At 48.7% G+C, this 23,252-nt stretch overlaps 1 protein-coding gene across 3 annotated transcripts in view; it reads left to right on the forward strand.

Moving 5' to 3' along the window:
* The first annotated feature begins 6,727 nt into the window (after positions 1–6,727).
* LOC127600489 (basal cell adhesion molecule-like) overlaps positions 6,728–23,252 on the forward strand; it is a 53,775-nt gene continuing 37,250 nt past the window's right edge. For 2 of the 3 annotated variants that reach the window (XM_052065100.1, XM_052065101.1), the window contains exon 1: positions 6,729–7,056. In XM_052065100.1, coding sequence (XP_051921060.1) covers positions 6,993–7,056 — 64 coding nt within the window. In that variant the 5' untranslated portion in view covers positions 6,729–6,992. Of the gene's footprint in view, positions 7,057–23,252 lie in introns of all 3 variants that reach the window. The other variant, XM_052065099.1, reaches the window with a different exon arrangement.

Below are 23,252 nucleotides of genomic sequence, written 5' to 3' on the forward strand. Positions count from 1 at the left end.
CATTATTCTTTCATCGCACGTCTCTTGCCTTTGTAGTGCCTCTGTGTCTGTTTCACTGAAATTCTTGGCTGCAGGCTGCTCTGTTAAATATTCTCTCTACGGTCTGTGACATAGAGTAAAGGAGGTGCATGTCTCAAGTAATTTTTAACATGACGCCAGGTTGTTCATGTTTTTTTTTTTTGCACAAGGTCCGCCGGTTTTGCTTTTGTGTACCTTTTATCAAGTGCCTGATCGCCGCATGATTGCCACCGTTGAAATGTGAAAAATGCTGACGAGTTACTTGCTAGCCTGCTTGGGTCGCTTACTTCCTCCGTGCTTTTTTTTTTTCGTTTTACAGTAATAGATTGATCATCGTGGGTCGCTTCAACTGAATCTCCTTGCTTTTTGTGGTCGTCGTCTTTAAAAAAAAAAAAAAGACTCTTCTGTGAAGAAAAGATGTGAAAAATCCTCAACATTTCAAGAGTAGTAATGGTGATTGTTTTTGTGAGAGGCACGGTCATCCGAGAGGGAAACAAACACGAGTCGCTACTGCTCCATGTTGAAAGAAGCCAGATGAAGTGACTCGGGCATCGGGATAGAATGCCTCCTGGACTCCTCTCTGGTGAGGTGTTCCGGGTCCATGTCTCACGGGCAGGAGGCCCATCCAGGCCATACTGGAGAGACCAGGCCACCTTGAGATCCTCCCGAAAGAGTTTGATGAAGTGGCTGGGGAGAGAGAAGTCTCGGTTTTCCCGCTGAGGCTGCTGCTCCCATGACGCTTTGACTTGACATTCCACACATGATCATTGAGGACAAAAGCTTTTCGTCACTGAACGCTTCCTGTGCTGTACCCTTACATCCAGTCGGCGTTCGGTTTAGGCTTGATCCGACCTTTGACGTCAGGAAATTTCAGGTGTGAATTATGGCCCTTCATTTCCTATTCATTGCCATTTATTCACACGTGGAAATAAAATGGAGAGCATGCCTGCTTTCACAGTCAGCGCGAACTGGATTATCGACTTTTGAAAAGGTAGTCGAAGAAGGCCTCCTGACAGATGGAGGTTCACAGTCCTCATTTCAAAAACTGGGGGCCGACCAGATTGTGAGCGCCAATTACTGGGGTCTCCCATATGTTCATCAGGAATTCTGATCAGGGGGGAGGCGGCTCAGCCTCGAATGCAAGTCGAAACCGTCGGTTAACGTGTTTTGTCAAGTCAAGTCAACAGTATTTATAGAGCACTTTCAAACAGCCATCGCTGCATACAAAGTGCTGTACATGGAGCGATTTAACATATACAATAAACAGTAAGACGAATCAGTAATAAGTAATAAGTAATAAGGCGGTAGAAAGCACCAAGCAGTAAAACCAATAGCAAATCTAAGTCATGCCGAGTCAAACGCCAAAGAATACAAGTGAGTTTTGAGGAGGGATTTAAAGATGGGCAGCGAGGAGGCTTGCCGAATGTTCAGTGGGAGGTCATTCCAGAGAGATGGACCAGCAACAGAAAAGGCTCGATCCCCTCTGAGCCTCAGTTTAGTTCTTGGTACGTCTAGCAAAGACTGGTCCACAGACCTGAGGCGCCGGGCAGGGGTGTAGGGGCGTATGAGCTCAGAGAGGTAAGGTGGCGCGAGATTATTCAGAGATTTGAAAACAAAGAGGAGGATCTTAAAAATAATTCTAAAATGAATGGGGAGCCAGTGAAGGGATGCCAAAGTAGGAGTTATATGCTCCCTCTTACGAGTACCAGTCAAGAGGCGAGCAGCGGCATTCTGTACCAGCTGAAGGCGCTTGATGGAGGACTGGCTGACTCCAAAGTACAGGGCGTTGCAGTAATCGAGCCGGGATGTGACAAAGGCATGAATTACTGTCTCAAAGTGTTCATGTGAGAGGAAAGGTTTTATTTTGGCCAGCTGTCTAAGGTGAAAGAAGCTGGATTTAACAACGGCACCAATTTGCCGATCGAGTTTGAAATCACTGTCCAGTTTAAGTCCCAAGTTTGAGACCGTTGATTTCAGATAAGGAGATAGGGGGCCCAAGTCTACAGGATGGAATGTACAAGGTCCACTGGGGCCAAACAATATCACCTCTGTCTTCTTTTCGTTGAACTTCAAGAAATTTTGTGCCATCCAGGTTTTGATTTCTTCCAGACAGGATAGGAGTGGCCTTAATGAGAAGGTGTCTTTCTTGCTCAGTTTTGTGGAGGTGGATGTGACTGACTGGGCCCACTTTGATGATCTGGTTTTGCAGAAGAGTTGGAAAACGTGTCTGGCTGAGACCATGTGGGAATCCAAGCGCATCCATCTCAGTGGAGAACCTGCGGCACAGGGGATCTAATTTCTGACCTAAGCTGCAGGCATTCCCAGGTGAGAGCGGATATTTTAACTGAGCCCAGCCGGGGCTTCCCAAGCAAAGGCGGGATCCTAAAGACATGCTTTGGGTCATCGTTTGTTGAAACTCAATCCGAGAATGTCATTTTGGAAGAACAGATCGAGATATTAGCGCGCATAGGGTTGCTTCTTGAAAGTCCACACTGTTCCTGTAACTTTCAAAGTAGATGGAGCATTCGCTTGAGAACTGTTGTCAAGAACCACTTGAGATTTCAACTCGCGAACAGATGGTGGCCTAAGACGGGAACATTGCTTTCAAGACAACGCGGCGTTTGCGCCGACACTCCTGTCCTGACAAGCCCCTTTCACACAACTCATCAAAGCTGTTTTTCCCTTTTTTTGTGTGTGTGAAGAACCCCCACCCCGCACCCCCTCCCCCCCACCAATATGTGTCTGGTTTCCAAGGTAGTATCAGATGCTTAACATGCGTTGGACACATCTTCCGGTACCGTGGTACCTCTACTTGCCTCTACTAAATGTCTTAACTTGAAACATTTGTAAGTAGAGACGCGTTTTCCATGTAAATGCCCTAATTCGTTCCAAGCACCCCCAAAATTCAGACATAAATGTTTCCTAAAGCATAAAAATACATCCAAATATGTAACAAATACATGTTACAATTGGATTATTGCACAATAAATGAAAAAACAAAGAATAAAAATTATGGTCATTTAACTTTTAACTATTTCCTCATCTTTTTTTTGTCCTCTTTAGTCCATGTTTTCTCTCAGAAATGGGTTTTACCTAACATCCGCATGAACACTTTTTCTGGGTAATTCATTCATTCATCTTCCTAACCGCTTGATCCTCACTAGGGTCGCGGGGGGTGCTGGAGCCTATCCCAGCTGTCTCCGGGCAGTAGGCGGGGGACACCCTGAATCGGTTGCCAGCTAATCGCAGGGCACACAGAGACGAACAACCATTCGCACTCACACTCACACCTAGGGACAATTTGGAGTGTTCAATCAGCCTGCCACGCATGTTTTTGGAACGTGGGAGGAAACCGGAGCACCCGGAGAAAACCCACGCAGGCCCGGGGAGAACATGCAAACTCCACACAGGGAGGCCGGAGCTGGAATCGAACCCGGTACCTCTGCACTGTGAAGCCGACGTGCTAACCACTGGACTACCCAGCCTGGGTGATTCACCTTTCAGTAAAAGTATCGGAGCGACTCATGGCCCGAGGACGCTGCATAGACGCAACTCTGTCTATTTATCTATCTGCACAAATTCGGTAGAGGTCCCTCTTAGCCAATGGGATGCCAGGATGATGCTCAGGAATAGCCAATGGCAGAGCAGCTATAAGTATGTTGCGCTTAGGAAACTCTGCGAGGGAGACCATACGGTATTTTTACCTTTCGTATCCTGAAAATGTCTTTTGTAACAAGAGGCAATATTTTCCTGTTGAGGCGTTTCGTAACTTGGACATTTTGTATAAAGAGACGTTCATCAGTAGAGGTCCACCAATTTTCTCAAAACTGTGTGAAAGAGACTATGGGCACGTATTGCTCTGATCCCATAGTCTCCCCTTTTCTCTGCTTTCCTCATTACCGGTCACCTCTGTTCTTCTCTTCCTCTTCCATCCTCCTCCTGCCCCCCCCCCCTTGACTACACTCTCCTGCAGCTCCATTAGGTAATGAACCAATCCAGTCAATCACACTTTGGATGACTGCAGTCCTTACGTAAGAATGCCCTTGCTCGACCACATCAGCATCCAAGACGAGGCTTTGCGGCATGACGCCGGGTTTATGTAAGAAAACGCAAAGGTTACACCAAAAAACTACGTCAGGACGATGTTCGATCTTCCGTCTGAAAAAGACAGACCCCCCGTGACTGTTCGCAGGTCGAGACTCAGGGATGAGTGGGAAAGCCTCCTCCATTCTCCTCCTCCGAAACAAAAATCTCAGAAATTCGAGGAAGGCGAAAGGGTAAACCGTCCCCCCCCGGTAGCGTGAATCAACTGCTGCCGGTGTTCTTGGCAGGCGGGCTATGTATAGAACAGCTGTGGGTTGCTATCAAAGCTCCACACGTTGCAGTGGAGCAGGTTGCAAGTATCGCCTCACTTCTTGTCGCGGGCCTGATAAAATATTAGCCAGCTGTTTTGGGAGACAACCACACTCGGAATGTTTGTCAACTGCTCCTGCAAGACGGGCCCCATGTTTCGGTTGCCGCCATCTAGTCCCGATTTTCACCGTCTGAGGAAAAGTGATGAGTGATTTTGAGATACAACCTCCTGTGGCTAACTTTACATATGGGAGAAAGTGAACAAGTCAGGACAGTTTATTGCCGTTCTCAGTTGAGGTTTAAACGATCATTCCACGTAACTCGCAGACGTCTGCTAGCTTTATGCTAACTTACAAGACAAAACCTTAGATGGGCTAACTAAGCTAGCAGCGATGTGCGGAAATGGAATTCCGTCAAGCCACTGGTCCCGTACCCTTTTATCCATTTTGTGTTAGTCCAGATTTTAGGCAACTAATCACCAACATGCTGGTGGGGGGGGTGCTGAATTATTTTCCAACTGGGGCGTATATGCTATGTTACCCTCCAGTTTATCTGTGCGGGGCTAAACAAGATGGCGTACCGGTCTGTGCTTGAAGCAACTGATCTTTGAATCCATTCAGTTGACAAAGAATTTAGCAACACTCGGGAATATATTCTTTATCCTCTGCTCAAAACGCTGAATATTACTGTCGCTTACCAGGTCACATCAAGTTGTTGTGAAAATCGTCTTTGTTTTTGTGTCGCCATGACTGCACTACAGTCGCCAAGTCGCGCACATGCGAAGGAGCCCCAATCAGTTCATCCTGATCTTAAGAAACGTTCGACAACTCTCGAGGCGAGTCTTAAAAGCGAAATATCCCCAATTGCTCCAGTTGGTCTCAATTTGACCTCATTTGCGCAAGTCACGTTTTGGACCGCTTTTGTCCAAAAATCCACTTTAACGACAGTATCTCTACAGCCTAGCCTGTAAATACCCAAACAGATTGTGTGGGGATTTCGTGTCTCGGAATGAATGGTATGTCTGCGAGGAACAGACGGCTTAGCCCACTCCCAGCAAACGGCTCCCACTTACTTTGAAAATGAAAAGCGCGTTTGTATGTTGACTGAGGGTCGACGACGCACGGCGGGAACTTGGTCGCACGCGGCCGGCAAGGCAGCTGGAGGATGCTGAACATTGTTTCCGGCTCCGAAACGAAATCTCCATCGATTGCGACCCCCCCACCCCCACCCCCGCGACATGTTCACGCTCAAATTTCATATGTAGGCACTGATGCTCGAGGGATGCTTCAAGAAATAAATTGTATAAACGCACGATAAAATGAACTGCGAAATACTTTTTTTTTTAATTAAGCAAAGTGGCCTGCGCATTGATCTGATTTGCATACTTAATAAATAACTAAGAATATAAAAGATGAATTTGAACTGCCTTGATCATCCGAAATATCATTTGCTGCTTTTCCTTGCTTCCTAAAATGAGGTTTTACCGTGTAAATCCTGTAGAAATACAGTAATATATATATATATAAATATAAAATAAATAATTATAATATATATATATATATATATATATATATATATATATATATATATATATAATAAAATAAATAAATATATAAAAATACTGTATTTTATGTATATATATATATATATATATATATATATATATATATATATAATATATACATATATATAAAATACAGTATTTTTGGACATACTCCACGTCAGAGTAAGACGAGGCAGCGTCATTTATGTCGCGGATTTCAGACACGTTAACTCAATGCGCTTCACATAGAAACAAACGCACAGAGCACAACATCAAACAAGCACAACACCCCCACAATCAAAAAATCCTAAATTTCTACTTTCAACCTTTGTTTCTGCCACGTTATCCCCTCCGATCTTCAATATACTGTATTGCCTCAAATAACGTTGAACATTTGTTATGTTCAGTGAAAATCTATTGACAAGATATCCTTTATTCGTCCCACACTGGGGAAATGACTTTCAAAATAAAATCTGCAAAACAAAGATGATATTCATCAGACTGGACTAGCATCGATTGAACGTTGTTGGTTTTTTGTAGGGCAAAAAAATAATAATAATTTGAGAATATGTGTTTTGTACATCTGCAATGTAGATTGAATCCCAAATCACTTAGAGCGTAAATTTGGTTTATCTACAATCCTTTGAACCATTTTTGAGTCTCTTTTTGGTGAATGACAAACTAAAAGTGGAAAGCTTAGTCAAGCGGATCGGGTTTTCCCCTCCTTCTTCTCTGAGTGAGGTGGAGGAGTGAGTTTGAAGAGAGAGAGAGCGAGAGAGAAGGGGGAGGGGGGGGGGGGGGATTTGAGGGTGGGGGGTACCTTTTGTGCAGATATATCGAGAGGAGTACCACCCGCGTCAGATTACTGCGAGCGTGTACGAGAGAGAGAGCGAGCGAGAGAGAGAGTGAGAGAGAGAGAGAGCTTTCCAGTTCCAAAAAGAAGACCCAAGCTTCACAACAGCTACTTGCTTGCCTGCTTGAACCAACACAACCTAAAGAGCAGAAAGTTTTTTCACCCCCCAAAAAAAACAAAACTCACAACAACAACAAAAAAGGAAGAAAAGAAAACGTTGTCATCATGGACGGGATAAAGTTCGGACACGCGTGGCTTGTGTGCACCTTGCTGCTCTGCGTATTGCAACGTAAGTTTTCGCTTCTTTCTCTTTGTAAAATGGATTAATTTTTACCCGCCGCGCGGTAAGACGCTTTTCACCCCCCCCCCCCCCCCCCCCCCCCGAGCTTTTTGCCTGTTTTTAGTTCCAAGCTAACTTTTCTGTGTGCCTTCTTCCGCGGGAGGTCAACTCGCCACTTTTGCGGGGGTGCTTTGGCGAAGGAAAACGTGATGGATGGATTCCGACAAGTCCATCCAACAAGTGCGAACTTGCTTGTCAGGTTCTGGTGGTCCGCTCCAGCCCACCTTAACTTGGCGGTGTTGCTTTGAAGTGGTGCCCGGGGGTCGGGGGAGGGGGTGGGGGGGGTAGTCCCCCTTCTCCACACTTGATTACACTTGTTGGCGCTTTCCTCTTCCTCCCCCTTGGGGACACCGCTGCAGGTTCAGGCTATCTTAACACACGGCAGTGTTGCCAAAAGACGAATGTTTTACAAAAATAATAATAATAATAATAAGTGGAAACGGTATGGAAGAGTGTCCGACTTTGCTCGTATTTCATCCCATTCATTCCAAGACGAGTTTGTGTTTGGATTGCCTTCACAATGAACCAAAACAAACAGCTACCAAAAGACAACCCCCCCACCCCCAAACCATACACACACACACACACACACTCGAATGAAAAATCCGTCCCCTCATATTCTTAATACGTGGTCAGTTGTTCTTTTTAAAACCTAAAAATAATATAATAATAATAATAATATTTAAATTCGTTTTGCTCCGGAAGTAGGCGGGGTTTACTCCCTCGGTCGTATAGTTGATGGTGGGCTTGCAGATAACTTGGGGTGCCATATTTGAGAACTTTTAATGAATTAAAAAAAGCACCCCCCCCCCCAAAAAAAAGCTTTTACAGAAGTACTTGTGGTCCTCTTTCAAAAAAAAAAATCTAGAGTCCAGATTTAGTATGGGCTCACCTGACCATCATGACCACACCCATGAAGAGGTTTTCAAGCATGGCATAAGTGGGCGGGGTCGAGGGGTAGGATCGCCCCCCCCACCACCCGACATTAAATTTTGGATATTGCAACATTTTAAAAGGGGGGGGGGACTCGCTCGTCGTCCTCATAAAAAAAAAAAAGATCATTAGTGATTTACAATGGCAAGCTTGCTCCTCCCTCCCATAGCTGTTTAAGAGTCGCTGTGCTATGAGGTTTCTGGCATAATATTGGTGATAGTAGAGGGGGCCTGACCCCCCCTCCCACCCACTCTCTCAGGCGCAACCATTTTGTGGAGCATATTAATTTAAAAATAGAAAAAAAAGAACCCCCCCCCCCCCACCCACACACACACACACATATTTTAACATGCCAACAAACAAAAATTGGTGCCGTCTAATTGAAGGATGCGGTGCGGATCGCACATCTGGAAGCTGTGTGGCTGCATTGATTTCAAGGCTGCCCCCCGCCCTCATGTTCTGTGGGAAAGAAAGTCATCTTTTCACCTTGTCCATAAAAAGATTGTTTACTAAATCCCTCCATTTTTTTCCCATCTACTAGCATTCTTCTGTCGTTAATAATAGCAACACACGTAGGGTCTCGGTGGGACCCTCATTCCCAGTTAGCGCTCATGAAATGACCATCGCTGCACTAAACGGCATCATGGGACACATAACGCGACCGCACGGCATGCTTGCGATCTCGTGTGCATTCGCTACATGTTCCCATGCTGATGCTCCCGTGACCCACTTCGCTTGTCTTGGTGAAAGGTCCGCCGGTGACGAGGATGTTGCGGCACACAAAACAAAATTAAAAAAAAAAAACATTCTGAGGCAAAACGGCCTTGCCGTCTCGGAAGAAGTCTTCTGTGAGTTGATCTCCAAAGTGACTTTGGAGGGAAAGAGTCAACATGGCGGATCGTCAAACCGCAGTCGACTCTAAAAGTAGTCGCAACATTCATTCATTCATTCATCTTCCGAGCCGCTTGATCCTCACTAGGGTCGCGGGGGGTGCTGGAGCCTATCCCAGCTGTCTTCGGGCAGTAGGCGGGGGACACCCTGAATCGGTTGCCAGCCAATCGCAGGGCACACAGAAACGAACAACCATTCACACTCACACTCACACCTAGGGACAATTTAGAGTGTTCAATCAGCCTGCCATGCATGTTTTTGGAATGTGGGAGGAACCCGGAGCACCCGGAGAAAACCCACGCAGGCCTGGGGAGAACATGCAAACTCCACACAGCGAGGCCGGAGCTGGAATCGAACCTGGTACCTCTGCACTCTGAAGCCGACGTGCTAACCACTGGACTACCGGGCCGCCGTAGTCGCAACAAGTGGAGAGAAATCATCGTGACAAGCATTAAGTGTTACTCCTTTGTCTCTGCTTGCTTTCATTCCTTGCAGTCATTTCCTCTATTTTAATTTCTACGTGCCCCCCCCCCACCCACCACCCCCTCATCCCATCCCCGACTTAGCCTGGCAGCAGCAACCCCCTGCAGACATTTGCAATTATTATGGTATTAAGCCAGAAAAAGGGTCATTTAGCCTTAAGGTGATAAAAGTCAGCAGGAGCCCCCCCCCCCAATGCCTCCCCCCCGCCCCATTTAAAAAAAATGTCTTGGCTTTGACGTTGACTTGGATTGTTTGGGTTGTGCAGCACTGAGTGACAGATCCTTTGGGAAGAGCGGGTCCATATTTGCCCCCCGCCCCCTTCCCTCCCCCACCTCCTCTTTGTCATTCAGGCATCTGTACGTTTCGGAATGTCGGGGCTGTAATTAGTGAGGTGATTCATACCCAAGTCAGCAAGGCTGACTGCTGGGTGAGTGTGGGTTTTTTTTTCCTGACAGTAACAAGAAGTCCCGTGATGGAATTAGTGACATTCCCCAGGACGTGTCGTAGCGCGCTCCGTAAACTTTGCGTTTGCTCGCCGTCTCTTTGCATTTGGCGGAGAAAAAAAAGGACTTCCTTTCTTTCGCTTAATCCTCCCGCTCACCGCCGCTAATCCGTTTACAAACAAGCGGGCTAACAATGCCTTGGCAGAGATTCGCGTTTGTTGTTTTGTCACCGGGGCTCTGCTCCCGCCAAACCACCGGGGGAGACACTTGGAAGCCTCCGGCGGTTTGAAAGTTGGACAGGTTCGGGTTTCTCTCTCACCAGGAAGCGCTTTGAGCTCGGAAATGTCTTTTCAACAAACCCACTTGCGTTGTTTACGTTTGTGGTCAATGACACATGAAACTCAGAGAAAATCAGAGCGGCCCAATTCGGGCTCTGGTGACCTGGGAGGAGGTACCGCCGGAGCACCTGGGCCCTCAAACCTTGTTTACAGTCAGTTTGGCAACAATAATGTGGATCGCAGGAAGTTTTGCAATCTCTTGAGGCATCCCTTCAATGCTCTACGTTCATTTTGCTTTTGAACTTGACTGGATTGACATCAGGCAATGATTGAATATCGTACCGGTCGGTATATGGTGCACCCCCAGCCCTGAAAGGCCTTGGGATTGCAAAAAGATTTGTTCCAGTGATTGCCAAAAAGCCTTCCGATCCCGATTTCGCCATCATTTTGTTTTGTCCGCCGGTCATAGTTTGGCCCCTTTTTTGTGGTTAAAATTAGACTAGCGGCGGTCCGGTAGTTCAGTGGTTCGTGCCTCGACCTCACGGTGCACGGTTCGATTCCGGCTCTGGTCTTCCTGCGTGGAGTTTGCATGTTCTCCCTGGCCCTGCGTGGGTTTTCTCCGGGTACTCTGGTTTCCTCCCACATTCCAAAAACATGCATGGCAGGCTGATTGAGTACTCTAAAATGAGCCCTGCGATTGGCTGGCAACCGGTGCAGGGTGTCCCGCGCCTACTGCTCAAAGACAGCTGGGTTAACCCCCCCCCCCACCCCCCACGACCCTTGTGAGGATAAAGCAGATCAGAAAATACACTAAAATCAATGCACTCAATACTTTGCTCAGAGGCGGCCCGGTAGTCCAGTGGTTAGCACGTCGGCTTCACAGTGCAGAGGTACCGGGTTCGATTCCAGCTCCGGCCTCCCTGTGTGGAGTTTGCATGTTCTCCCCGCGTGGGTTTTCTCCGGGTGCTCCGGTTTCCTACCACGTTCCAAAAACATGCATGGCAGGCTGATTGAACACTCTAAATTGTCCCAAGGTGTGAGTGTGAGTGCGAATGGTTGTTCGTTTCTGTGTGCCCTGCGATTGGCTGGCAACCGATTCAGGGTGTCCCCCGCCTACTGCCCGAAGACAGCTGGGATAGGCTCCAGCACCCCCGCGACCCTAGTGAGGATCAAGCGGCTCGGAAGATGAATGAATGAATGAATGACTTTTCTCAGAAATGTGCTTGCCATTACATCATTTCATTTGCAGTACAGTTTCCTCATCCATCACAAACTTCTGTTTGAACCTGCCCCCCACCCCCACCCCTCCCTGGCATCCAGTGGTGTTTGTGCGCCTGTTTGCTCGCTGCGATTTATCACGCTTTCCCGGCTTCTGTGCTTTTGTGTACGATTGCCAGATAATGATGCGGCGTAGAATCAGGAAGATTGCCCGCTGTTTTAGTGCAGGGGAAAGAGCCATGTTTGCTTTTTACGCCCCTCCCTGTAAAGCTTAGCACGGAAGATTTACGGCCACTCCCAACCATTTTTAAAATGTCCTCCTTTGGCATCGTTGCCCAACGATCCAAAGCACTCAAGCGCCCCGTCTGATTCTCCTCCGCTATGTCTGCGCCTTCCGTCATTGGCAGCGAGACGGGAGATGGTTCCTTCTCGGCAGCCTCATAATAGCATCTCGTCTCGTCGTGGTGGGAGGACGAAGGGGAAGAGGGAAGAGGCTCGTTTGAATCGTTTGATTTGGTGAAAGGCTTTTGCTTTATAGATGAGCTTCCTTGTCATCAGTGGGAGCCGCACCATGGGAGGAAGGGAGGTCGGAAGGAAGGGGAGGCCAGATGAAGTCACGGGATGAGAGAGATGATTAAAGCTAACTATTGTGTTGCCGCTATAGAGTCTTGTTATTCCTGTCTCGGGGGGGGGGGGGGGGGGGTGAGGGAGGTGATGGTGATGGGCAATTTCAAATGCGGCCTTGAAATGAAAAGAGGCTCCATGGGGTGTGCGTGTGTGTCCTTGTGTCTCTACATTCGATGCCGGTAGTCGTGGCGATGGAGAACGGGGGGGGGGGGGGGGTTGCAGTTCGTAGGATGGAGCGAGATTGAAAATTCACAAAGCTCTCTCGTGCAGGGAAGGGCTGTTAAGTGCCGCCCATCCTTTTTGGCGCAGAGTGCTATCAGCCTAATGTGAATCACCGGCTTGATATCCCAAATGTTTTTTTGTTGTCATCCTGACTTTGAAAAGCGAAAAATGTTTCAGAATCCACACATTGGAAAAGTCACTTGGAGAAGCGAGAAGCGCGACTGTGGAGTCGAGTAGAATTGTGTTTTGGTCAATCGGTTTCGGATTGGCACGAGCGCAAGAGATGGCGGCTGTAAAGAAAAGACTGAGTACGTGTTAGCAGTGAAGAATACCAACTAAAAAAGGGGATCCCCCCCCCACACAAAAAAAAAGCCTGAAACTGTGGACGAGTGGATCCTTCTCTTGGCAGCGCAGAGGAAACCGCAACCGCTGCAAACCTCAACTCCACCATCTGACTGTTGGCTGGCAAGGGTGTCCTCTGGGAGCCCCCGCAAGCTGTTGCCTTTTCAGTCATCAACAGTTGCCTCAGCAGCAGTTGTCGAATGCACCACTTCCAAAAAAGACCCCCCCCCCTGCCCCCTTCCCTCCCTCACACTCTGGGTTCAATTACCACCTAGTGGTGATCCTCCCCTGCTGGCTTGGTGGCAAGTTGTTCGGCATCCATGGTGTCCTCAGACCAGCCCATAAACAAGTGTCACACACATTTCAGGTCCCCACAAAGGTGAGATAGCTTGTTAATGTTGAACCGGATGCAAAGACAGACCATTTTTAGCCCTGTCTCCATTGAAGAAGGAAAAAATGGAAGGACTAAGACCCACTCACTCACTCACTCACTCACTCACTCACTCACTCACTCACTCACTCACTCACTCATCACTCAAGCATGATTAATGACTTCCTCATCGCGCACCGCCATATCTTTTGGAAATATTTGGGTAATGCGTCAGGTGATCAGATAAGAAAACTTGTTTGTCGCTTCACTCGCTTGCGTTTCTGGCCTCGGGTTCAGCTTTGCTCGGGTTAACCGGCCGATCGGTTATTTCTGCCCTCGTTCATTTCCCCCCGATTATTTCTTTGGCTGGAAAACCTTCCCGCAAAGGGCGCTGGCTACTTTTTCTGTCGATTCGGCGTACATATTTGAAGTAGCGGTCGAGCAACTGTGCCGACGGATCGCTGAAGAATTCTTTCTCGCGCTTATCTCGGCGGTGTATTGATAACCACAAGGGTGACTGAAGGTTCACTGTGCCTTGGAATGCGTCTACTTTGTCACGAGTATACTGTACGTGTGCGTAGATATGTGTAAGTTGACTATGCCGCCCGCGACAAAAGCCAAGGCCAAGCACGCAGAGGTCACACTATCGCCCGAGACGCCTCTCATGTCCAATCTTTGTCTCGCATCGCCTTGAGAACATTCCTGCGGCCCCGTGAATTTAATCTAGTTAATGGTTAAGCAGCGGTGTTTAACCTCTCCGGTGAGGCTGGTCACTGTTTGACAATGAGATCTTATTGCTTTAACTGGGCCGCCGGGACCCGCGAGACAAGAGCGTAGACATCAATCCTCCTCGCTGGAGGCGCTCAAGCCGGAGGAGGGGTGGAGTCACCGTGGAGGTTTACCGGTTAAGGGACGGTCAGTGTTGGTGTTCGGGTTCGATGCGTGCTTCCACCGCTCGTTTGGTTCTGTTGCGTTTGCCAAGGCTCAAAAACTGAATTCCGTGGAGAGGCGGTACAAAGGCCATCGTTTCATTACCCAGGCAGATGCAAGAGTGGGTCTCTGCAAAGGTGTGTAATTTGATTTTAATGCAAGTTAGGATTGTTCAGCCCCGCCAGAGCTCTGCGACGTAGTCAAAATCAACTTGACCTCTTTCCTTCGCCGTGTTTTGGAGAAGGCTGAGACCTGGATCATGTTTCTTCGCATTGCAAGATAGGAATTAGTTACGGCTACTGTATTGTAATTCGTGCCTGCGTTACATCCCGGCTGGATTACTGCCATGCACTTTACTTTGGAGTCAGACAGTCCTCCAATAAGCATCTCCAGTTGGTCCAGAATGCTGCTGCTTGCCTCTTGACTGGTACTCGCACGAGGGAGCACATAACTCCTAGCCTTGCGGTTTGGGATTGTAAATAATGCACAGATTTTACAGACCCGAGAAGATTCACCTTCAGTCTGATCCGAATTGAGATCCAGAGGGCTTGGCGGAAATCAGAAATTCTAGTTTGTAACCGCGACTTCATGTCTGCATGTGTGGGAAAGCGGGGATGTCACCTGAGCTTTGGGCCGGGAGGAGCGTCACAAAAAAAAACAGGTGTCAGTTTTCATGGCGTTGCAGTCAATCCGTCAGGCAGGCAGGCAGGCAGGGAGCTGCCTCAAGGACATATCTCTTCTTTTTATTTGAGGTTTCTGCTTACAGGGAGTCCCTGTGAAGACACCCTCACGGGACCCAAGTTCTCTTTGCTGCTTTCTGCTTGTGTGAACTTGACTTTGTGCAGAAAGAGTACAGCTAGCATGCGTTGAGTGCTAATGCGGCACCAAGTCTCTCTTCCTGTCCTTTACCTGAGTCGCTTCCCTCTCGGTTGCGTTTCCTCCATGGAATTTTCTGCGTTTTCTGACTCACCTGTTGGCTCAAAGCTTTTCCCCGTGTCCCGTTTCCATTTTGCTATCAATATGCACAGGAGGAGGAGCTAATAGGAGCCGTCGCTCGCCGATACTGTATCCGTCCCGAATCCTCATCTGACTCTCGCATTGTTGACGGCCTGTATGTGCACGTTGCGGTAAACGGGCGCTCTCGGGTTTCACCGATTTTTGATTCATCACCAGCAGGAAAAGGCAACGAGGCCTGCCCGTACTTTTGCATGAATATTTAATCCCAAATCAATAGCGTCCAATCGGGTTACAACTCCATCAGTCCAAATGAGTCCCAATTCCGCGTCCGTACATTGCTCAGAGCAGCAACGTTGACGGATCGCCGATGTCGGACTTGAACCAATTTAGCTCCGTTGTTATTAAAGGCCACTAAAGTCATTACGACCCCGCCGTCTCGCCCCGAGAGTCTCTCTTGTGTTTTAAAACAAAGTTAACGCTGACTTCAACTGAATGCTGTCAGGATTCTGAAGAGCGCATACGGCCTTTTTTTTTTCCTTCCCGGAGTTGCGCGACAAGCAGTTATGAGAACAGAACCCTTTCCTCCTTCCCCCACATCCACGCACCCCGCCCATGCCCAGCCCCCTTTTGATCCCATTCCCCACTCAACATCACACACTTGAAGATTTGTCTCCGCGGACAATGATGAAAGACGTTGCTGGTTCCCCCCTCTGTCAATTAGTTGTCCAGGAGTGCGTGCGCCGCATTGTGTGCGCGTGTGCGCGCGTCTCTATTGAAAGCTGTGTGCAGGATGGTGTCTGAGCTTTGGTTAATGGACGAGTCTGAAAGGACACATGTTCAATAATAAGGCCTGACAAAGGCGGAGAGGCGGAGGGAGGATGATGGGCTAGTTAAGTGCGTTACTCCTTTTCAGCCCAGCGCGGCCTTGAAAACCCGAACCGAAAAAACAGCCCGTTATTCCTCTTCGAGCAACCGTGGCCGCGTACTGTAGAGTGGACCCGGTATCAGTTCCATCTGCCGGAAGGTATTTAGCACAAACACCTTGGAATCAAACATTCATTCATTCATCTTCCGAGCCGCTTGATCCTCACGAGGGTCGCGGGGGGTGTTGGAGCCTATCCTGGCTGTCTTCGGGCAGTAGGCGGGTGACACCCTGAATCGGTTGCCAGCCAATCGCAGGGCACACAGAGACGAACAACCATCCGCACTCACACTCACACCTAGGGACAATTTAGAGTGTCTAATCAGCCTGCCACGCATGTTTTTGGAATGTGGGAGGAAACCGGAGCACCCGGAGAAAGCCCACGCAGGCCCGGGGAGAACATGCAAACCCCACACAGGGAGGCCGGAGCTGGAATCGAACCCGGTACCTCTGCACTGTGAAGCCGACGTGCTAACCACTGGACTACCGGGCCGCCCTGGAATCAAACAGTAATTGTTTTTTCCATTCATCCATTTTCTGATCCGCTGTATCCCCACAAGGGTGGCGGGGCGGGGGTGCTGGAGCCTATCCCAGCCGTCTTTGGGCGGTAGGCGCGGGACACCCTGAACCGGTTGCCAGCCAATCGCAGGGCACATAGAGACCAAAAATCATCCGCTCTCACACTCACACCGTGGGACAATTTAGAGCGTTCTGATAACCTGACATGCATGTTTTTGGAATATGGGAGGAAACCGGAGCACCCGGAGAAAACCCACGCAGGCACGGGGAGAACATGCAAACTCCACACAGGGAGGCCAAAGCCGGAATTGAACCCGGTACCTCTGAGGGCAACTGGGCCACCGGCCCGCCTTTTTTTCCACATAAAATATGAAATATAAACATTCATTCATTCATTCATCTTCCGTACCGCCTGATCCTCACTAGGGTCGCGGGGGGTGCTGGAGCCTATCCCAGCTGTCTTCGGGCAGTAGGCGGGGGACACCCTGAATCGGTTGCCAGCCAATCGCAGGGCACACAGAGACGAACAACCATCCACGCTCACACTCACACCTAGGGACAATTTAGAGTGCTCAATCAGCCTGCCACGCATGTTTTTTGGAATGTGGGAGGAAACCGGAGCACCCGGAGAAAACCCACGCAGGCCCGGGGAGAACATGCAAACTCCACACAGGGAGGCCAAAGCCGGAATTGAACCCGGTACCTCTGAGGGCAACTGGGCCACCGGCCCGCCTTTTTTTCCACATAAAATATGAAATATAAACAGTGTGTATATATATATATATATATATATATATATATATATATATATATATATATATATATATATATATATATATATATATATATATATATATATATAGCATATTTCTTACAGGGCGGCCCAGTGGATTAGTGGTTAGCGCCGCCCGAAACAAAGCTTAAGACCCCGCAGTATGTGCCGAATGAACATTTGCATGGCCTGTTCCTTTTTTTTTTTAATATCAGAAGTCAAGTTCAAGCCAGAGTCGCATCTCATTTAAAAAGGTGAAGCGGTGCGTTTTCATGCATTTTTCAGTGCCGTACCCGAACAAGGCCGCACTGTTAAGACATTCCTTCAGGCCGTTGGAATTCAGGTATTAATGGTGGGGCCAAGGACGCGCGCACACAACACGTGCACGGTCGGCACAGTAGGCAAGCAGAAAGGAACGGGAAAGAGAGAAAGGGGAACAATGTATCTGCACTCTCCCGTCGGAAAATATTTCACCGAAAGTCTGAGCCTGGTCATGTGCGACGAGCGTTTCCCTTCAACCGCACAAACGCCGTCGTGCGGGTATCAGGAATCCCGAGGGGGACATGACTGGACTGTGGGTGGGCATGCCGTCACTTGGAGCTAAATCGGCGCACGTGAAAGTGACTAGGATTGAAGGCGGGGTGATGAATTAGGGGTGTGCGCGTGTCCACGGGGAGGCCAGTACCAGCTGCCGATGGGACCCGAAGCTTGGCGTTGTGAGGTCCTGCCAGTTGGGGGAAGCGTGTCGTCCAGCCTGTTACCGTTAGACCTTGCGCCTTCTTGGCAGAGGAGCCGGACTCCTGTGTGCTATTCTGCAAAGCCCCTCACCCACGCAATACCAGACTCCCGCGCTTCGGCCCATCTGTTTGTTTATGTGTTCGAGGGCGGTGCAGAGCACTGAGCATAACGGTGAGCTTCAAATAGTGTTGACTTGGCCAAATAATAGACCGGGACTCATTCGAGGAGTCAATAGCATTGGGTGTCTAAAATCTTTTCCCTATCAGGGGCCATTTGGTAATTCATTCATTCATCTTCCGAGCCGCTTGATCCTCACTAGGGTCGCGGGGGGGGGGTGCTGGAGCCTATCCCAGCTGTCTTCGGGCAGTAGGCGGGGGACACCCTGAACCGGTTGCCAGCCAATCGCAGGGCACACAGAAACGAACAACCATTCGCACTCACACTCACACCTAGGGACAATTTAGAGTGTTCAATCAGCCTGCCACGCATGTTTTGGTAATGTGGGAGGAAACCGGAGCACCCGGAGAAAACCCACGCAGGCCCGGGGAGAACATGCAAACCCCACAAAGGGAGGCCGGAGCTGGAATCGAACTGTGAAGCCGACGTGCTATCTACTGGACTACCGGGCCGCCCCCATTTGGTAATTTTTCTTCCAAAGTTCGGAATGTCTATCCTGTCATTTGCTTCTGTTCTTTGTTGTCGTTTGGCGGCCAGAGTCTCATGTACAAACATTTGGCGCGATCCAAATGATCCGCACACCGCCGAAACAAGCGGCCGTATCCGACTAAGCCAGGCTGAGTTGTAAACACGCCAGGTTGGGGCTCGTGTTTGTGCGCAAACTCAAGTATCAGATAAATACAGAAGCCCGACTGTCGCGCGAAGCGGCGGTGTGTTTGTTTGAAGAGGACGTCGTCTTGAGTCGCTTTGATCGGAGTGCAGTGGAACCTGGAAAGTCGAGCCATATTGTGGTTCTGCAGTTCTACACTTCTCACTCCCGTTGCCTTCATCGCATTTTAAAAAGTATTTCAGGGACAATGGTTTCTTGTATCCATCCATCCATTTTCTGAACCGCTTAGTCCTCACTACCGGGCCGCCTCCTCACTAGGGTCGCGGGGGGTGTTGGAGCCTATCCCAGCCGTCTTCGGGCAGTAGGCGGGGGACACCCTGGATCAGTTGCCAGCCAATCGCAGGGCACACAAAAACGAACAACCATCCACGCTCACATTCACACCTAGGGACAATTTAGAGCGTCCAATCAGACTACCATGCATGTTTTTGGAATGTGGGAGGAAACCGGAGCCCCCGGAGAAAACCCACGCAGGCCCGGGGAGAACATGCAAACTCCACACAGGGAGGCCGGAGCTGGAATCGAACCCGGTACCTCTGCACTGTGAAGCTGACGTGCTAACCACTGGACTACCGGGCCGCCGTTTCTTGTATCCTCACAGTTCAAATGATTAATCATACGCAATTAGTAACATTTTTTTTAGGCGTAACGCCTCTATTTCAGTTTCAGCAGAGTTTCCACTCTATTACGACAAATAGAGTCAAACCAAGTCTATTTTTTTGTACTCAGTGAGTGACAAATTAATAGTCGACAAAAAAAACAATAATGTTGGAATCCCTTCAAGTAAGACGAATCAGTTTGCCAGACGCGTGGCAGTTGGCAAAAGCGGCGAGGCAGCAGGAATGGGAAGCTGATATCGCTCTTTACTCAGCTGCTGCCCTTGCCACTCTATAGAGGAGTGGGTGTGGGGGTGTAAAATCCACCGTGTCAATCATAGCAAGGGACAAATGAATATAATAGAATATTGTCATTCATTTTTTTGCCATGTGCCTTTTAAAATACCATCTCGATGCTTCCTAGTGGTACTCTGAATGGCATAAATAGACAATAACTACGCTCCGGTTGACGCGCTAATGTTTTGTGTTTTGGTTTGGTTGTCTTTGCTGCATGCGATGTCTTCTTTCCTGTCGAAAATATGCGGGGCCCATATGTGGCAGAGTGTTATGAATGGAGCAAACAGTTGGTGGGATTTGCGCCTGGGTGTGGGTGGCGATGGCAGAGCATCTGTGTGCGAGCTTGCTCATCAAACGCTCTTTTGTCTTAATCCGCCCTCTCTCGCAAATGGCTCGGAAGCCAAACATCAGTTTGCGCATCGGTTTCGAATTGATCAGGAGTTGTGCCGGGCCTCTTCGACTCTGGCCTGGGTTGGGGTTGTCCATTTCAAGACATTGTGGAGTGTCGTTTGCAGGAGCACTTTGGGGAAGGCCGTTTTCGAGTGCACAAAGCAAAGTGGGTTTGTGTGGAGTTCCTCAGGGAATTGTTGAAGATACACTCATTTTCTTGAAAGTATAAACCCTCTATATTCTCACAGCACCTTTTTGTTCTTCCATTTTCACTTCCTGTCAGTACCCCAACATTTTTTCCCCATATACTCTATATTGTGCACGTGTGGAGTTCCTCAGGAAAATGAACTAGGTACATTCTGAAATAATGGACTTTGTGATGAGGAAGTCCATCACAGGGGCAAAAGTTGGTATCAAGTGGGGAGGGTGCAGACTAGCTGACCTGGAATTTGCAGATGATTTGGCTCTGTTAAGTCACACCCAGCCCGCACTCCAGGAGTTGACCAACAATCAGTATGAGCACGGAGCTAAGGTTGGTTTACGAATTACCCAGGAAAAGACCAAGGCCATGGCCGTCAGACAGCACCAACACCTTCAACCACTCACTCTACACCAACATGACAGAGTACATTGACAGCTTCACATATCTGGGGAGTAACATCTCAAATACAGGTGGTGTGGAGAAAGACATCAACAGTAGACTTGGTAAAGCTACGGGAGTGTTCCAACGCCTCCGCAACATCTGGTCAACGGTCAGACATTGTCTCTGAAAGGAGAAAGAAAATGATCGGCCACGTATTCCGGCTGCCAAGGGAGGAGACCGGCAAGTGTGGCCATGGACTGGATGCCAGAGGGTGGAAAGCGGAAGAGAGTTAGGCCAAAGAAGACGTGGAGACAGACTGCCAAGGAAGACCTCAGTGAGATGGGTGTCAGCTGGCATGGAGCAAGAAGGGTCGCCAGTGACTGGAACAAATGGAGGAAACTCGTCGCCCAATGTTCCAAATAGGAACGGGCGGAACTAACTAACTAACTAACTAACATATGTCCTTGTTACTCCATATGTTCTTCCATTTCTACTTCATGTGGGTGTCCTCATACTTTTGTCCATATGTTGTGCAACAGGAGGATAGATGACATTCATTTTCATATTCCGTGTGTAGCGTTCCTCGGGGAAATGATAATTTTGTAAATAATGAGCCCCATTGTCAGGTCTCTGAGGCAATCAGACCTTTGAGACAACCCTTAAAACTCAAGAGACTAGGAATCAAGCAGTCTTATCTCGCTAGGAGAGCTTGAACATCAGTCTGAGAACAGCTCCGAAAACCCTTTACAACTCAATATTTTTGTCCCGTTTCAACTTCCAGTAGTTTCAGCAATACTTTGTATCTATATTGGGAACCCGGAGTTCTTCAGGGAACTGGTCAAGAGCCATTCAATTTCTTCTATTTCTGCTTCCTTTCGCTGGCCTCATAATTAGTAGTTGAATCGTCTCCCTCCCTTTCCCTTCTCCACAACAGCCATGGAAAATTTCACAGTAGTAATCATGACAGACAGCTTCCTTCATCTCCCCGCGCCCCCCCCTAGGCATTCCATTGTTCACAATATGCACCTCTTTCTAGTCCCTGACGACATCAACCATCCCTCGCGCGACTCTGCAGGGCACGTCCACCTGCATCGACAAGCTTTTGCGCCTGCACCTTACCATAAATGTCAAAATGTGCCCTAGGGCATCTTATCTCAAAGTGGAATGTGTGTAATTTTAACCTCTACGTTTTCAAAAGCGCAGAGTTCTCCGATGACATTTCCTGACTTATTTGATGACATTCATAAGAGAAGGGTGGGGGTGTCGGGGGCGGGACACAGGTGACTCGCATGGAAGCAGCGCCAGCAAAAGTATTCATCGAAAAGAAAAGCCGTCTCGCAGTCACTTGGCACACATCGAGAGGAGCCAGATGAGGTGGCTTGGGCATCTGATTCGGATGCCTCCTGAACGCCTCCCTGGTGAGGTGTTCCGGGCATGTCCCACCGGGAGGAGACCCAGAGGAAGACCCAGGACACGCTGGAGAGACTATGTCACCCAGCTGGCCTGGGAACGCCTCGGGATCCCCCGGGGAGAGCTGGAAGAAGTAGCTAGGGAGAGGGAAGTCTGGGCTTCCCTGCTAAAGCTGTTGCCCCCGCGACTCGGCCCCGGATAAGCGGTAGAAGATGGATGGATGGATGGCAGTCACTTGGGTTGAAACAAACTGCCAATATCTGGAGAGTGTTACTGAGAGAGCAAAGAACTCGTTCAAGCATTATTCCCTGACAAATTGAATGTTTGGAAAATTCGGCACATGCACTCATTTCACGTTATTCTTTATGCAGTGCCTCCTTGAAGTCTCCTCTGTACCGCGTTTGTATTTTCTGTCCAATCTCGCGAAAAAATCAAATGTTGACAAAAACATTTGAGGGATCTCCTTGGCGGAGGTAACAAAGGATGCCGATTTGGAGCCTTTGAGGTTCTCGTCTCATTCAAACCAGTTCAAAAGAGTCGCAGCGGCTTTCATGTCCATCTCCTTTGCCTTGTCCGTCTCCCACACTCGCTTTTTGAATGAATATCACACACGTCCACGCGTTTCATTGCGCCTTCCTTTTTTTTTTTTTTTAGCTTTCGTGTGTTTCAAGTTGCAAAGCTCAGTTTGCGAAATTGCCCAAAATGGCTGGCGCCTTTCCATTTCCATGCTCAAGATGCCTGGCAAGGGAGGAGAAAGGAGGAGGAGAAGATGGTGCCGGGTTCGTTGAGGTGCTGATTGTTCAGCGTCAGCACCCCAGGCAAACTATTTCAAAGCTCCCTCCTTGCTCAATATATCGAGAGAGAGAGACAGACACACAGACAGAGTACAAGTTAAGTTATCCATCTGTAAGTGTTTCAACTTAACACATGAATGCAAATGAAATTTCCATGAAATTCTAAAAATAATTCCATCGAATCAGTCACCCAGTCGATCACATACCTCCGCCAAGGCACTACATTTATGTACTCCCTGGTTCAGAGTGGGGGCGGCCCGGTAGCCCAGTGGTTAGCACGTCGGCTTCACAGTGCAGAGGTACCGGGTTCGATTCCAGCTCCGGCCTCCCTGTGTGGAGTTTGCATGTTGGGTTTTCTCCGGGTGCTCCGGTTTCCTCCCACATTCCAAAAACACGCGTGGCAGGCTGATTGAACACTCTAAATTGTCCCTAAGTGTGAGTGCGAGTGGTTGTTCGTTTCTGTGTGCCCTGCGATTGGCTGGCAACCGATTCAGGGTGTCACCCGCCTACTGCCCGAAGACAGCTGGGATAGGCTCCAGCACCCCCCGCGACCCTAGTGAGTATCAAGCGGCTCGGAAGATGA

Source organism: Hippocampus zosterae, chromosome 5 (genome assembly GCF_025434085.1).
Source record: "Hippocampus zosterae strain Florida chromosome 5, ASM2543408v3, whole genome shotgun sequence".
Lineage (NCBI taxonomy): Eukaryota > Metazoa > Chordata > Actinopteri > Syngnathiformes > Syngnathidae > Hippocampus > Hippocampus zosterae.